At 38.5% G+C, this 16,464-nt stretch overlaps 1 protein-coding gene across 1 annotated transcript in view; it reads left to right on the plus strand.

Moving 5' to 3' along the window:
• LOC146570669 (matrix metalloproteinase-17-like) overlaps positions 1-16,464 on the plus strand; it is an 88,204-nt gene that overhangs the window by 20,553 nt on the left and 51,187 nt on the right. Inside the window, exon 2 of the mRNA XM_085279250.1 lies at positions 16,196-16,328. Coding sequence (XP_085135376.1) covers positions 16,196-16,328 — 133 coding nt within the window. The remainder of the gene's footprint in view (positions 1-16,195; positions 16,329-16,464) is intronic.

Genomic DNA, 16,464 nt, shown 5'->3' on the forward strand with positions numbered 1-16,464 from the left:
CAACAAACTTGCGATCTTGTTGCCTTTAAATGGTTACTTTGAAGACAACAAGCAGGTCTACGATCACTTGTTATCAACGATCACTGCGATAGGATGGCAATGAAATGACAAAAAGAGGGTGCTGGAGTCTGGTATCTTGTATATTAGCAGGATTAACTGCCACAAATTGGTAAAATCCCAAATTGGCAAAAAAAAACAAACCTCTACATATAAAAATTTACATTAGCTGCTTATGTTTAGTCCAGTCTAGTAGATTCAAAACAGAAAGAAAAATTGTCCTCCACAGTTACTTTGCTGCTGCAGGATGATTTAATTGCAAAATGACATAGGTGCTAGGTAGACTTATTTTTATATAGGAATAGAACCAGTTGGCAACCAGCTGAGTCAAGCATTGCAGACAAATGAGTTGCAGACAAGTTATGATCACCAGCAATTAACACATGATTGTCTGTAATTTTCTTGCAATTAAAAGTGGTCACTCAGAGGTTGAGCACGTTGCACTCTGTTTCAGGCTTTTAGTCACATTTCTACACAGTGATCTTTCACTATTGTTTCTCTTTTTATTCTTTCTGTTACTTCATATGTGTCAAAACGCACACAGTCGAAACGTAGCTATAGATGTGACTACATGGTATGTGTTTGACTAATGTCTGAATGTTATAATATGTTGAAGTTAGGGTAAGTTTAAGTTAAATTAGTATGTGCAATATTCCCAGTTTCAACCTTTGCTTTTCAGACACTTACAAACGCAACAATACAAACCCGTTTAACATGCCAGAATGAAATTCCCCATCCACTCAGTGCTATTTGACCAGCTGTGCTACTTAATGCAACAGCACAGAATGTTTTCAGAAAGAATTAATATTAGACTACAGTAAGTTCCTAAGAAAACAATCTGGTTTGATAACAGATTTTCTTCTGCTTTCCTGCTGTTGTCTTCAGTACATTACCTATTTTTTAAAACCTACATTTGTAAATCTCCATACAGACGAGGAGGCAAGTTGTTCCACTGAGATCAGCAGCAGATATTTGTTCTTTATAAGTTAATAAATGTGTGAAAATGTCTCGGTTCTGTGATGCTCTTCACTCATCTGTGAATGATGCAGTGAATGACAGTCAGGTTAGGGTTAATCTTTTCACTCAGGAGTGTGGTTGCTCTGTTTGTCCATCACAGGAGCTGCAACATCATCACCATTTAAGCCAAAAAACCACACACGTGACATTTCTTCAGCGACCCCCTCATAGCAAGGCATTTTAACAGCTTGGGGTCTGACATCAAATGTTTTGTGTTCTTCTACACATCATACATGTCAGCTGTTACACACAGATTTTACATTAACATTTTTGCATAAATCGCTCCACATGAGTCTTGGTTCTCAGGACCACACACAGCCCCCAATAATTTGTAAAAGAGGAGTTCACTCTTATATTATAAACATATTGATTCTCTGTCAGCCTCTTCTCATCTTTCTGAACAGCCACATAGTTTTCAAAGAGAAACAAATGCTTAAAACCTGCACTTAACTTACATGTGCCCTCATTTTTAAGCTGAAAATTTGCACTGCTCTTGGTGATAAAGGAAATGAACCGCCGGTGCCTGTCTGTGTAGAAATTTAGGAATTATAAATTAGCCCGCTGTTAAGTTCTGGCCAGTCTGACTGAAACAGTCACAACTGGTGGTGAGTCCGCACTTGGCTCCAATACAAAACTACACAACTGATGTAGAGGGCAACAGGTTTGCAACAGACGGCAATAGATTTGAGATTTTTCACAGTTAATTGCAGTATTATCGTAAACAGATTGCATTTAAGTGCCAAGTTGTCCCAGTTCAATCAAAAATTGATAGCAGACTGACTCTGTTGTGTCAAGATGGCGATAAAATGGCAATAAAACAAAGCTGAAGAAACCAACTGACTGCGAGTAGTCTGAGACTTGGTCCTGTCTTTGAAATGGCCATTTAAAAGGTGAAGAGATTGCAAGTTAATTGCACACAGCTGCAATAATTTTGGGCGTGCAGCAGTCTCCAATCACTCTTTTCCCTAGTGTGACTGTAGCTTAAAGAAGATCCACATCACTATCTTCAAACATCAGTAGATACGTCCTTTTTCTGCTTTTTATGACTTTTGCATCGTGTGTATGAAACATTTTCTGTCGTGTTTTTCTGACAAACAACACTAAGTCTACTTATTTATTCAGCTGCAGAATTAGGAACCCAAGAAGATGCTTACTTTAACATTTTTAATTGGCAGTTATTAATGGACTTGCATGATCGTATCTGAAAAAAAAACCACTTTACATTTAGTGTAAATTCACGCTTTTCTCTCTAACCTTTAAAAGTCCAAGAGGTGTGCCACAGATCTGACCTCATCCTCACGCTATTAAGAAACAATGTAAACACATTAATAGACTGTGCTACTTTGTGACCCTTCGAGTGTCATAAGGTTGAAGGGTTAAATGTCTCCCAGTGACTCATTTCCTGTCAGTGAGGCTGAAGATCAAGGGACTCAGCAGCTGTTCACCATGGCTAAACAGGGAGGTATTGTGGGGCAGAGGAGATCAGATGCACTGATGCAAAACGGATTCTGCTTGGAGAGAGGTTGTTGCGATGATACCATCGTCACAGAACTCATTATGTGTGACTGCTGGCTGACAGCCTAACGATACGGGCGCAAAAAAACAGGATGTGATGTCACAGGCCAATCATAGTCCAGAAACACTTGTGTTTCCAGGATGTCGATGAAAAGATTTTTCACACAAAAAAAAAAATACATTTTTTGTTTAGCAGACATGCTGCACACTGCAGCCAACATCTGGTAAGGAGTTCAAAAGCTTGTTTACTTTGCTGAGCTTGTCCATTTCCCCCCACTTCTCTTTTTCATCATATTAGATAAAAGAAGATTGTTATTCCCTCTGTACCAATTTATATTCAGTGCTATGGCTCTGGCCTTCCACAGGTGTATATATATAGAAATTTAAAAGCAGCAAGATCCCCCAGGACAGTTCATAGATGGCATAAATGGTAGCACGTATGATAACAATTAGATGAAAAACGGTATGAAAACAAGGAGCTGAGGTAGTGGTGGGCTCCAGAGCGCCTTGGAGAGGCAGTTAATGGCCCGTTTATAGCTGCCACATTGATTGCTTTGCATGCAAACAGAGAAGTCGCCACAGTACTGTACCCTTTATACAAGCACTGAGGGTGTAAGTACTTGTTGCACTACGATAGCAGTCACACTCAAAAAAACATAATATCTCCGCTAGCACTGGAGAAGTCAAAACAAATAAGCAAATAATTTGAGTTTTTCCAAGAAAGCGTTATGTTTTTAAGCTTTTGCAACATCTCCTGCTGTACTTTCTGTCAGTCTCTGAGCTTCTGTACTGATACATCATTAAAGTCGCAGTAAAAACCAACAAGACTGTAAACTCATGTCTCCAGCCCAGCTGTGGCAACAGCAGCGCCTATGTGAGGTTACAACTTAATCAAACAACAACAAAGCGTGCCTTGCAAAAGCGTCATATTTGTCGACCAGCACCGTTCACAAGGTGGGGAATGGGAAGCAAACATGAGCCATAAAGAAGGTTAAACAGCCAGCCCCATAGGAGACTCGCCAACAGTGTACAGAATCAGCATGAGGCATGAGCTATGATCAATATTTTTCTGTGTACACAAACACAAAATCACATTTTAACAGCTATCCACCATAGTCAAACATTGGAAATGGAAATAGAAATGTTTAGTTGTGAGGTGATAAAAAGTGCTCTGTATGAAAAAGGTCCAAACTGAGGGAGGAGAAAAGTACCTTTTTATTAAGCCAGCTTATTTTGAGAATTTAGTTTTCGTCCATCCATCTAGAGGGTGAGACGAATGTCTTTCTGCTGCAAAACACATGAAAGTGAAATCACATGTAACCAGCTAAATAGCTTTCCTGTCAAAATCATTCACTTGTCCTCTCCCATCTTTCCACACAGCCTTTTTGTCTCAACCCCCTGCTGTTTCAAACACTTCACTAATAACTGACCGATCAGCAATTTGGCTGCGCTTTAATTATGTGCCCAAATTATTCCTCACGCGCATGAATCTTGACTTTTAGTGCAGCACCAACTTTTGCTTTGCTTGAACAAGCAGCACAGTTTCAGGAAGACAATGAGCAGTTGTCTCACTTTGTTTTTCTCTGTTCGCAGTCATTTAATTAGGCTACATCTAGGTTATTTTCTGTGTCAGACTGTACAGACTCCCATCTCCAACAAGCTCTAAACATAAATACTAAAAATACATCATGCTGTAATATCCTGTCAATACCACACTAGTGACATAAACTTTAATGAGATGAGAACAGATGTTGGCTATTTTGATCTCAATGCAACATTCTCTCACTACTCTCTCTCTCTCTAGCACAGACTAAGTGTGTGTCAGATCCTGTAATGGCAGAAGATAAGTGTCTGCTAAATTAATGTTTTAATGTAGTTACAAATAAGAGGCTTAAATGCATGCATGAGCCTTTAAGTAAGGAATGTGCATACATGGTTTAATGAACTGCGTCAGCTTGGAGACAGTCTATACTCCGGTAGGTAATCAACTACCTTAAATGCTTTTTAGATCCATAATTGCAACATTGGTTTTGTGGATTTATGTGTTTGTTTAATCTCAAAGCATTTTTTACTCTGCAGTTTCCTGCCATACGTCATGGGAAGATAATTTAGGTTCAAAATTAACATGTGTTCAATATGTCCAGAATCCTTTAATACATTGTACCTCATCTTGTTTTCTGTCATGGGTCTTAAACTACCAGCACATGTGCTGGAAGTTTAATGAGAGTTTGGATCTGCATCTCTATCAAAAATTTCTTTTCACATGCATACAAATATTTCTGTTTAGTTATCATTTAATTTTTAATTCCATAATATGCAAGTGTAGTTAGGAACAGCAGTACTAAATAAAGTTCTGTTTGTTATTTTGTTTATATGAAATGTATGAAAATGTACAATGTGTTAGTGCAAATATTTATATATACATAGAAACATAAGTTAATCAAAGATCATTGACTTTTAAACCATGGATAAATTAAGTATGGTTTAAAGTCTTTTAGTAATAGAATACCGTGCAAAAGTTTTGAGCCACTCCTCATTTCTAGCATGTATCAAATTTCTTATATCAACATGCAACTTCAAAATCCAGCCCAATAAAAAATGACTAGAGGCCTTTTCTCAGAAGCTACTTGCATTGATCATAATTAGTGACACATTTAAAAAATGTTTGGCAAATTGTAGTTAGAATTATGAGCCTGTGGGCTCTCACATGCTGGGTCATAAGTATTGTGTTTGCTTCAGTTAGCATTACATTTCAAAAAATCAACAGAAGAGAAAATTATCTCATGCCACAGATTTTGTGAAACAGTTTCCTGCTTACTAATTATAAACAATGCCAAGCGATATCATAGAGAAGAATCAACCCCAATAAAAACAGTAGAATTTGTGAGCCTTCTATTGTTTAACATTATATGATTGCACCAGCCACCCACTGGACTCAAGGTATCCATGATGTGAAAAAACGTAAGAAGTAAGCACAGACTAAAGAAGTCAGAGAGTCACATCACTCATTCAAGTTACAAGCTGGGAGCACTGACAGCTCTTGTAGTAGATGGTACATTAGACAAGTCTAAGCCTGGTTAATTGCACCACTGTGAAGTACATCAGTGTAGCTCCATCTCCCATGAAGTGTATAGAGGCTGATATAAGTATATGTCGTACTGACAGTGAGGAAGTGTTGCTTAGATTGATAATACTTTATGTTGATGCAGCGAAATGAGAAAACAAACTGGGTGCATGTTTTCGGATCTTTCTGCTCAGTAGTGGATGCACAAAATGGCAATTTTTTATATAAAGTTTAACCCTGAAGACCGACTCCTTTAAAGTTTTGATTATTTGTCTGCACAATTTACAGAACTACTAAACTGAAATGACTCAACAATTAAGGTTTAAAGACCCAAAAGCTCACGGTAAGGAGCTGATTAAGAAATTGTTTACAAGGACTTTAAGCAGAAAATACATGATTTTGTGTAAGCTGCATAGTATTGTTTGAATTCAGTTCAGGAAGTGCTTCCCACTCTAGCTCCATGTTACTTCATTTCAAATTTTGATGGCATATTATTCTGAATAAATTAAGAGAAATTCCACATTGATATGATAGCATCTCACATTTGTTGCTGATTTGCCAGATGCACATAAATGATGTAGCTCTCCCATCCCAAAGATGCTCTGTTGGATTCAGATCTGGTGAGTGAGGAGGCCATTTGAGTACACTGTCATGTTCAAGAAAGCAGTTTGAAATGATTTGAGTTTTTTGACATAGTGTTTTATCCTGCTCGAAGGAGCCATCAGAAAATGGGTACACTGTGGTCAGCAACAATATTCAGGTAGGCTGTATTCAATGCCCAGTTGGTACTAAACAGCCAAGAAAAGCGTGCCAAAAAAAAGAATCCCCAAAACAATTACGCCACCAACAGCCCGAACTGTTGATACAAGGCAGGATCGATCCATGCTTTTTTGTTGTCTGAGTCAAATCCTGAGCCTACCATCCAAATGTCCTGCAGAAATCAATACTCAGACTCTAGCCTCAGTTTCCTGTTATTAGCTGACAGGAGCGGCACCCAGTTGTCTTCTGCTGCTGTAGCCTATTTGCTTGAGAATTAAATATGTTGTGCATAGCTTGCCACTAACAAGTGGTTGTTTAAATTACTGTTGCTGTCCTCTCAGCTCAAGGCAGTCTGGCCATTCTCCTCTGACCTCTGGCATCAACAAGGCATTTTCACCTAGAGAACTGCTGCTCACGGAATATTTTCTCTTTTTTGGATGATTCTCTGAGATCATCTTTCTTCCTCAGTCTGATGCTCCTTTTGAATTTCAGCTGGTCTTCTTGAACATATTTACATGCCTAAATCAATTTGCTGTTGCTGCCAAATGACGGGCTGATTAGATATTTGCATTAAACTTTATGCTTGTAAAGTGGCCAAAGTGTGGGAAAAGATAGCACTTACTACAATTACTTAGCACATAATACTTTATTTTTGGAAAGGTCTGGAGAAGCAAAGTGAATAATGACACTGAGTAGGTTATTTGAGAAGCAAGGAGCCTAAGTGATATGGACCTCCTGGGCCTGAGCTGGGACATGGGGTCAAGCCCCCACGTCAGCAACCATTTGTCCAGCTGAAGGGAATGAATACCAGCTCCAGTGCTGCTGGACTGCAGCAGAGCCGGTGCTGTGACTTCACTACATGAAGAAAGCAGATAACGTTTTGTTTGTTTGTGTTTGGGTGTGGAATGTACTGTCACTGTTTTCGGTACGTGCTCTCAGATTACACATAGAAAAGAAATTGTCCCATCATTTAAGGGTGTCACTATCTTGCGTGCGACCCACTCGACTCATCACACAGCAACACTGATGATCATATTTCTTTGTCACTGAAAAGCAGCTTGTTTGTATGCAATGGAGTGTGTGTCTCTCTTGTCTTTTATTGCATCTGAAGAATGACTGAGGCAGTCGGATAGCAAAAGAACACTGTATCTTATCAACTTTGAATTTAAAATAGGAACATGCTGTGCTGTTGTGACCGTCTAGTCATTATCACGTTTACTTGATTGTGGTGTTCACTGATCTTTGTAGTGTGTTTAATTAACAGTATTGCATTACGGCTGCAAATCTTTCTTTAATTTTACATAATTCAGATCAAAACGGGATGCCTGGTGATTTTTTTGTCCCAGCTCTATTGTGCAGAGTTGACTTTCATTTTGATTGATTATCTGAGTTTGCTGATCATAGGCAGATCTGAGCAAAAGCTGAGCTTGCCTTCACTTTCAGGATGTTTTTTTTTTTTCACTAAAACCTGACTTACAAACACATTTGAAGTATAAACAGATTAAAAGGCAGACACAGATTTGCAAAACCTTTTTTTTTTTGTTCGATCTCAACCAATGTAATTGTCACTTTAAAGCCTTTATCCTACAGACATGGTGTGCATACAATAAGGCAGGTGATTCAAATAAGTGTGACTCAAGGTTAAATGGTTAATAAAGTTAAGAAATCTTTGCCAGAGAGATTAAATTCTTCTCAAGATGACTTTGAATCTCCCCAAGACAAGAACTAACAGACTTAAAAACTCCTTTGTCCCACACGCCATCAGACTGTTTAACTCCTCTCTGGAGGGGAGAGGGAGGGGAAACAGGAGGACAAAGGAGGGGGAACAACTAAGCTGTAGTGCCTCTTCACCTCACTGTACAATACCTTGTGCAATACTTTTTGTAAATAGTCAACAGTGCAATAGACTCAATACTTGAAATGTGCAATTCACTTGTATTTTTATTTTTTATTCCTATTTATTCTATTTATCCCCTTTGTATATTTTATTTATATTTGTCTTTGGAATTTATATATGTGTGTGTGTGTATATATATATATATAACAATTCTGTAACTGTAACTTCGGTCGTTGCTGTGCTTTTTTTTGGAAGTCGAATTTCCCAGAGGAACCCACCCGAGGGATTAATAAAGTTCTATCTTATCTTATCTTATCTTTGAAGCCTTTTTCTTGACAACTTTTATTTGCCTCCACTGTTTTGCTTCCACAGTCTCAAGAATACTATAATGACAGTGAAAAAATAGAAGTTTTCTAAAAGATTTTGCCCCTTGAAGCCGTTTGTTGAACTTTATGACACACAGAATATTCTTCAGATACGGTTTACAGTTCCTTTTTAAGAAAAGTAGGAGCACACACTCCTATTTTATGCAGAACACTACACAGCTATCAAAACAATGCTGCAAACATGAGGCAAACGAGTTACAGCCATAGCATCAAAGATTTTACTAATGGTCTCTTACTTGTGATGCAGCACACTGCTACAACGGTGTTAGATACAATGCTTGTGTAAGTGTATATTTACATGTGTATTGTTTATCTGTCTATGTTCTGTATTTTTTTTAAAAAAGTGGCTACAATACCCAGAATGCCTGGCTTTTCCATTATTGTTGCCGTGTAAAGTGTGTGTAGGGGGCCACTAAAGTGTCACTACCATTCTGTGTTGTTCATAAAGTAGAACTAAAGATATATTCTGCCTCCTTGCTTTAGCATGGTAAATGAAGAACTACACAATATTCTGAGCCAGTGAGTGAATGATAGCATGGAGATCTTGCAGTTGTTCTGGATCTTGTTTGGGATTTGCTGTAAGATTCGACTGGGAATCTGGGGAAAAATTGGGCTCAGTGACAGGTCTGAATCTCAAAAAGAGCTGTCCTTCTTCATTGCACTGCCAAGAAGGTGGGATATACAACACACTGGTCATTTATCATGTACGTAGATCCAGACGCTTTGTCAATATTTTGAAAGCTATTTAAGCTTTTTGTATTTCAAGGAGGAACACTGTATTTAAAAGACATTAATTCTAGCTTCATCAATTTGAGGAAGGGGCATGAATAGACAAATTTGTGACTGAACTGTGACAGAGAGCACAAAACTGAATTTAAAGAAACTGAAGCTCTAACGATGACGGACAAACCTGTGTTTAGTGTGATAAACAGGAGACTACATTACCCGCTACTGGCCACCACCTTTGTTTCGACCTGACAAAGGTCGTTGAGAAAAGGGTGTCAATGGCATTAAGAGACAAGTTGATCAAATCCATAATTCTCTTTTAGGTTTAGAGAACAGACTGTGAGAGACTGTTCCAGGGAAAAGTAATACACACGAGACAAGACAAGGACACAAGAGGCTAAGCAGGGAAGATAAGGGGAAGGAGGAGAGGAGAAAAAGTGCAACTGCCTTCGCCGAGAGCCAAACGAGAAAGCCTGCCATAGAGGAAAGTGTCAGCAAGGCAAAGCCATCAGTCCAAACACAGTCATTGTTTATAGGAAAAATTCATCAAATTGGCCTCAAACTTGCTGGTTCACAAATCTGCCCATACGAGAACAGACTGTCAACATTAAGATGGACACTGGTGCTGACGCTAATGTGCTATCACGGACTATTGCAGATAGACTGGAAGTGCAGTATGAACTACAGTAGGTTGACACAGTGCTCATAGATTTTGGAGGGGCACACAGCAGACTTAAAGGAGTCTCCAGGTAAGCTGTGCTTGCTTGTGCTACGTGTTAGGTTTCGTTTTGCCACAACGGCATCAACTGTACTGCTACTGGGTGCAGACGTGTGAAATTAGGTCTCATCAAAAGAATTAACACCATGGTACATCAGAGGCCACCACCCTCAGGAAAGAGCTGATGCAGTTGTGTTTGAGGGCCTAGGTGAGTTTTCTGGTGTGAATCAGACCTGTGCACACATAAGCATCCCAGCAGTTGTGCGCTGCCACCAGAAAATACCATTTTCACTCATGGATAGGCTGAAAGAGACATTCAGCACCTAAAAAAGAGGAGTCTGATACACAACGTTACAAAGTCAACAATGGGTTACCAGCCTGGACGTGTGTGCAAAAAGGTCCACATCAGCTGTGCTTGGACTCAAAAGACATGAACAAAGTCATGCAGAGCCAGCACTTTTGCATACATCATAATCCTCAGTAAGAAAGAGGGATACTCACAAGTAAAGCTAGAAGAAACATGCTGACATGTGTGCATTCAACACACTATAGGGAAGGTACCAGTCCACTGGGCTACTCTTTGGAATACTCTTTCACCTGCAAAACTCCTTGTGAGCAGCGTTCTGTGGTCCAGAGTTACACTTACACCAGTGGTCCCATCAAATTCAGATGAGCAGACAGGCACAGCAGAAATGGTGCTTCAATAAAACAGCTTTGGTGCTTTCTCTTCAGAGAGGTAGGTATGCATTAAAGTATTCATGGGAACAGTCAACATATGGCATTCTATTTGTGAGAGTCTGAGAGGAACCAAGATCCTATAACATCATTACACAAGCGGGAGCGTGTTGTAGAATAAAATAGTTGAGATCTGACAGAACAAAGTACAGGGATATCCCTGAGGAAACCATAGACTTTGACAGTGCCATGGAACAAGAAGAGGAATTGTCAGAACCAGAGGACACCTGAAATGGAAATGATGGTGAAAGTTTCTCAGAGGTAGAACTCACAAATGCAAGAATTCAAAGCATACTGCATTAGCTGGACAAATAATGAGACCACCCAAGACTGCAGGTCTATATTCAACGCTGGTATAGTACGGTAATACAACCTTTATCATTACTTTTTAAGTAATGATAAGAAGTTGAGGGTGAGGTGATGTTACGATTGCTTGCAAGATCAATAATTGTCATAATTGCAATTGTCAAATCTGATGCTAAATTAGGCTTAAAACTAATAGTGTTGCCAGTCTTCAGAATTGAGGGTGTAGCTAAGATGGGTTGTTACAAGGACTACAATACCAAGATTGCCTGGGCAGTGACATAGTGTGGGTAGCACCGTTGTTGGTGTTTTTACCTTGTAATGTGGCAGTTTCCACCAGTGCAAGTGCTCTTCTGTGTTGTTCATCAAAAAGATGCAAAACAAGATCACACCTCCTGTTTTCATTTGTAATCACCTTGTTTGCATCATAAATAAGGTGCAATATGTTATGTTCAACTTCATTTTAATAGGAGAGATCATTTGGAAGAATTGCAGATGATTTATTTGGGATACCAAGTTCTCTTAAACTGTCAATTAGACGACCAACCACAGCTGAACAGAATCCCAGCTGTCTTGAATCAGGGCAGGACTGCTTGGAGTCTAGACGCTGGTGGTGGTGAAGATGATGGAGGCTTGGATGGAGCTCTCAGTGACCAGGACGAGGTGGAAATGGGCAGTATGCGAGTGGAACAAATGAGAGTCAGAATGGCAGAAAAGCACTGAAATTTAAAGTCCGCAGAATGTAACGGAGAAGGCAGGCAAGAAGATAATTGGACTATTTCATTGGTGTCATCGCTAAGTTTGACAGCGTGGGAAAATGGAAGCAATGTAAAGAATAGACTAGCCGCTGAACACCCAGGAAAGCAGGCAGATGAGTGATTAGAGATCTTCCTTATTGAACTTGTGCATAAGCTTCATTAGATATTAAAGAAAAGGGTCATCTGTCCTTTTAGAGTTAATCAGAGATTTGGAGAGCATGGCAGATTCTCCCTTATTCTCCCACACTTGATTCTTTATTTTAAGGCTGAAGTAGCGTGATTGTTTTTTCAGTATATTAAATTTGAAATGTGTTTTAAATTAATTAAGCTGTTCTCTGTCTTCCTTCATTGTTTTTACAGCTGCAATTGCATCTTTTAGCTTTGAATATTTTCTTTTTCTGTATGCAAAAGTTGTTATCCAGTCCTTACACAGTTTCATTTTGTGTGTGTCTTTTTTTGTTGTCATTGTTGTTGTTTGGACAGGTAACTTGGACAGGTTAGGTGCAACCTTCAAGAGTGTATTTACAGTACACAACTATTTAGAAGATGTATATTAGTTTATTAACAGTGAGAAGAGTAAGTGTTCTGCACACTCACAGTCATTTACAGTAGAACATTTGGGTGCAAAATATGCTTGAAGCATTTGGCCAATCAAAAGAAAAAAAAGTATCCCCAAGGTTTATGCTATGAATAGATTTTTGCTGGTATGTAGTTTTGCATTGTTTGCAAAGAGATGTCCCACCACTTGCCACAATTTACATGAATTTATTCCTGTTGTGTCTAGCTTTAGAGCTGTGGAGTACTATGGATACTGCTGAATTTGAGTTTTACCCTTTTTTTGTCGCTTTAAATATGCTTATTATTCAACTTCTTGGTGTCTAGTATATAACAAAAGCGTAAAACATTTTTGTCGCTTGCACTTAAGGTCAATACCAACTATCTGAATTTTCTTTCTGAAATAAAGTTGAATTAACCTGTCAAGAGTTTTAAATCCTGTAAAACCTTTAAAACCTGTACATTGTAACATATTTATTTATTATTTACTGATTACTATTTATTCTTTTTAAAATTATTTGCCTTATTGAGACATCTGGAAGATTGCCGTAAGCCCTATCGGCTAAGGCGAGGACTAACTACATTGCAATTTTAGCAAATCATTTATTTGGTACCACTTGGGAGGATATTATCAACATAAAACAGGCTTAATGCAAGAATTACACAAGAAACTGCAAATGAGCAATTGAACTCTTTGTGTCTTTTACTTGGAATACAGCTGTCATTAAAAGCTGTAGCTCGGTGGTTCTTTTGGGGATTTTGTTTCTTTTGGTGTGAGCCTTGACAAATTAAAGAATCTGTAGCTTTTGGCAGGTTTTGTTTTGGATATATATTTCAACTGGAGGTAAGAACTGCTTGTTCACACCCCCTGATAGGACTCATGTGATGACAACAGATGTGCTACAGATAATTTGGCAGTTAAAACAGTGTGTTTATAAATCTAGCTGGTTTTAAGCACAAACTAGTCGGCTTGTGTTTAGGGAAAGGTTGTGTTGTCAGTTAACCAAACATTTATTAATTTAAATTTAATTTTAATAGTTATTTTAAGGTTATAATAGGTTACTGTCGTGGTTAAATCACAAAATGCTGACTTTTCATCTGAAACTGAAAGTGAACAGTTGTCTACTGGATCTGAGTACCTTCTTTGCCCTTCATGGTCATAAAAAAAGCCACAAACCAAAATTTGTTGGTCATGTTATAAATTTATTCTATTTATCACAAGTTTTCCTGGAGCTTTAACCCCTTTAGATTGTATCCTCCTCTCGCTGCACATGAGATGAAGGTGAAATTGTTCCAGAAACCTCTCCTCGCCTTCTGCTACTTTCTTTGCCCCATCATAATTACCGTGGCCCTTAGGGGGCTTTGTCACTTGAACATAAATACGTTTATTTTATTCTGGGGCAATTGTAGAAGTGACTCATCCTGCCTCGCACAAGGCCACTGGAAATAAAAGGTAACTATAGGCAATCATAAGCTGATTGCACTAAAGACCTATGGGGTTGATTTTTTTTTATGGGAGAAAATCACCACTGATATTGTCTCTTGAGTCACACAGTCAATTTAACTATTTTAAATTCTTTGACCTCTTCCACTTACCCATGACATTACATCCTTTCGGGAAATTGTTATTGTTTCTTATCTTCTGCACTGTTGTTGAGGGTCAGCTCAATTCCCCTGTAAACTTTTTCCAAGTCCTCTGGACAGAAAGCAAAGCCAAGGATGAGGAGGGAAGTAATCAGGGAGCAAAGTGCTTCACTAAAGCGAAGTCATTCAGTTAATGGGATTTTCCCAGTGTTGTCGGTACAGAAAAGATACCTCGCTATCGATCTCTGTCACTCACCTCTGATGAGTGCTGATCAAAAACCTATTTCAAATCTGCCATCTCTTATTGTATGTCCGGACAGAAGAATGGAGGAGGAGGCGTTAGTGGAGATAAGACAAAAGAAAGGAAAATAATAATTTAAAAAAAAATCAAGGTGCCAAGACAACAAAAGAGCTCTGGTGGGAAAGTAAGCGAAAGAGAAGGGAATAGAGGAGTACTCAAGTTGCAGCTCGGATGCTTTCATCTGTCAGATCTTAGATGTTTCAAATCTATTCAAATTGACTGGAGTGCGCTGATTGGCAGCCACTTCACTGGTCCCCAAGATAAATAGAGATGCATTAACAAGAATTAGCCAAAATGCAGAAAGTGTGTGGATAATTAAGTACACCCCAGTGTCAGTTGCTTGTAACCGTTTTATCAGCAATAACTTGAAGTAATTGTTTTCTGTTTGACTTTATTAGTCTCTCATATCATTCTGGAGGGATTCTGGTCTTTTGTTTTTGTGTTTTTTACAATGTTGTATCAGGTCATTGTGGTTTGTGGTTTTATTTATGCAAAGCTCTATAAAAGTCCCACCACAGCTTAGGTCTAGACATTGAAAGAGCCATTAAAACATATTGATTCTTTTCTTTTTCAGTCGTTCTGTTGGAGGTTTACTGCTGTTCTTGGGATTATTGTCCTGTTGTGTGACACAATTTAGGTCAAAGCTTTAGCTGTCATACAGATAGTTTCACTTTTGACTATTGAATACTATGATGCATAGAAACGCTCAAGGTCCCCCGCTCCTGTGGCAGGCTAAATCATCACCCCTCCACCAATATATCTGATAGAGTATGGAGTGTTTCTGCTGATATATTATGTTTGGTTTTTACCCAATGTGGTTCTGTGCATCATGATTAAACATCTGACTCTCATCCGTTCCAGAAGTCTTATAGTTGGGAATTTGGTTGGGGTGAATATGCTTGGATGTCCATTACTTTTTTGTTTTGTTTTCAACATTTAAATAATCTTTCTCACTTTAAAATGATGGACTCCAAATTGCTTGGAAATTCCCTCATAACATTTCCCAGATTTATAGGCACTGACAACTGCTTCTTTAGGATCGTTGCTGAGGTGTTTTTCCTGCTTGGCATTGTAATAAAACACACCTGATTGCTCCAGACCAGCAAACTGCTTTTGTAAACACTTCCTGATGATCAGTTAATCAAGTGCATTTGATTAAAGCAGCACCTGACTGTTACTTAACCTCTTAATTCATATGGAAGCAATAAGGGTGTACATAATATTTCACACACGGGCATAATTTTCTCAAATAAATAATGACACGGTGTAATATGTTGTATTATTGTATATCTCAGGTTTATTTGGCTAATTTTAAGACCTGTTATGGACCAGATGTTTTGTTTATTATGTCCTTATACATAAATTTTAGTATATATGTATATATTATATTTTGACTATAGTTGCTGATGAAACTGTTCAGCTACATCAAAATCAATATGCAGCTCACTGATACAGACTATCATAACATGTTGTGATTATGATAGTCTTACTCAGTTCCATTACTGCAAAATATAGAGGACTGCAACAAGTATGTAATAAATAATTAGAGGTATATCGTAATGACTCCATCATATTTCAACATTTTTAAAGCACAATGGTGAATGGTTGAGAAAGTGGATCAGTTTTTTGCTAATATTAGACTTTCACTGATCAGTGTTTACCAAAACATATACATGCTCATGGAGGAACAAAAAAATAACTTATGCAAAACAATTGTCCAGGTAGGATTGTATATCAAAGTGCAATATCTAAAGCAGAAAACCCAAAGAGCCTCCAACCTTCATAGCAGCTTTAGGATACTTAATATCTGTGAAGTATCTGGAGTAAACTCTGTTGACCCGATGTACCCTGTATTCAGATGTATTCTGTTTCCCTTCCAGGACTGGCTGAGTAAGTTTGGGTACCTCCCGCCACCTGATCCCGTGACTGGCCAGCTTCAGACCAAGGAGGCCCTGACCAACGCTATCAAAGCCATGCAGAAATTTGGAGGGCTAAGAGAGACTGGAGTGTTGGGTATGATGCTGTGTTTGTTTGAAGCGGCTGTGTGAAATCTGTCACATTTGCTGGATGGAGGCAGCATGCACTGAATAACTAATGACATCCTGTAATGCAATCCAATCAAGAAAACCACAGAATTTTTCATATAGTT

The sequence above is a fragment of the Mchenga conophoros genome, linkage group LG7 (assembly GCF_057382185.1).
Source record: "Mchenga conophoros isolate Kocher_MC1m ecotype Shallow Benthic linkage group LG7, M_conophoros_male_GT1.1, whole genome shotgun sequence".
Classification (NCBI taxonomy): Eukaryota; Metazoa; Chordata; class Actinopteri; order Cichliformes; family Cichlidae; genus Mchenga; species Mchenga conophoros.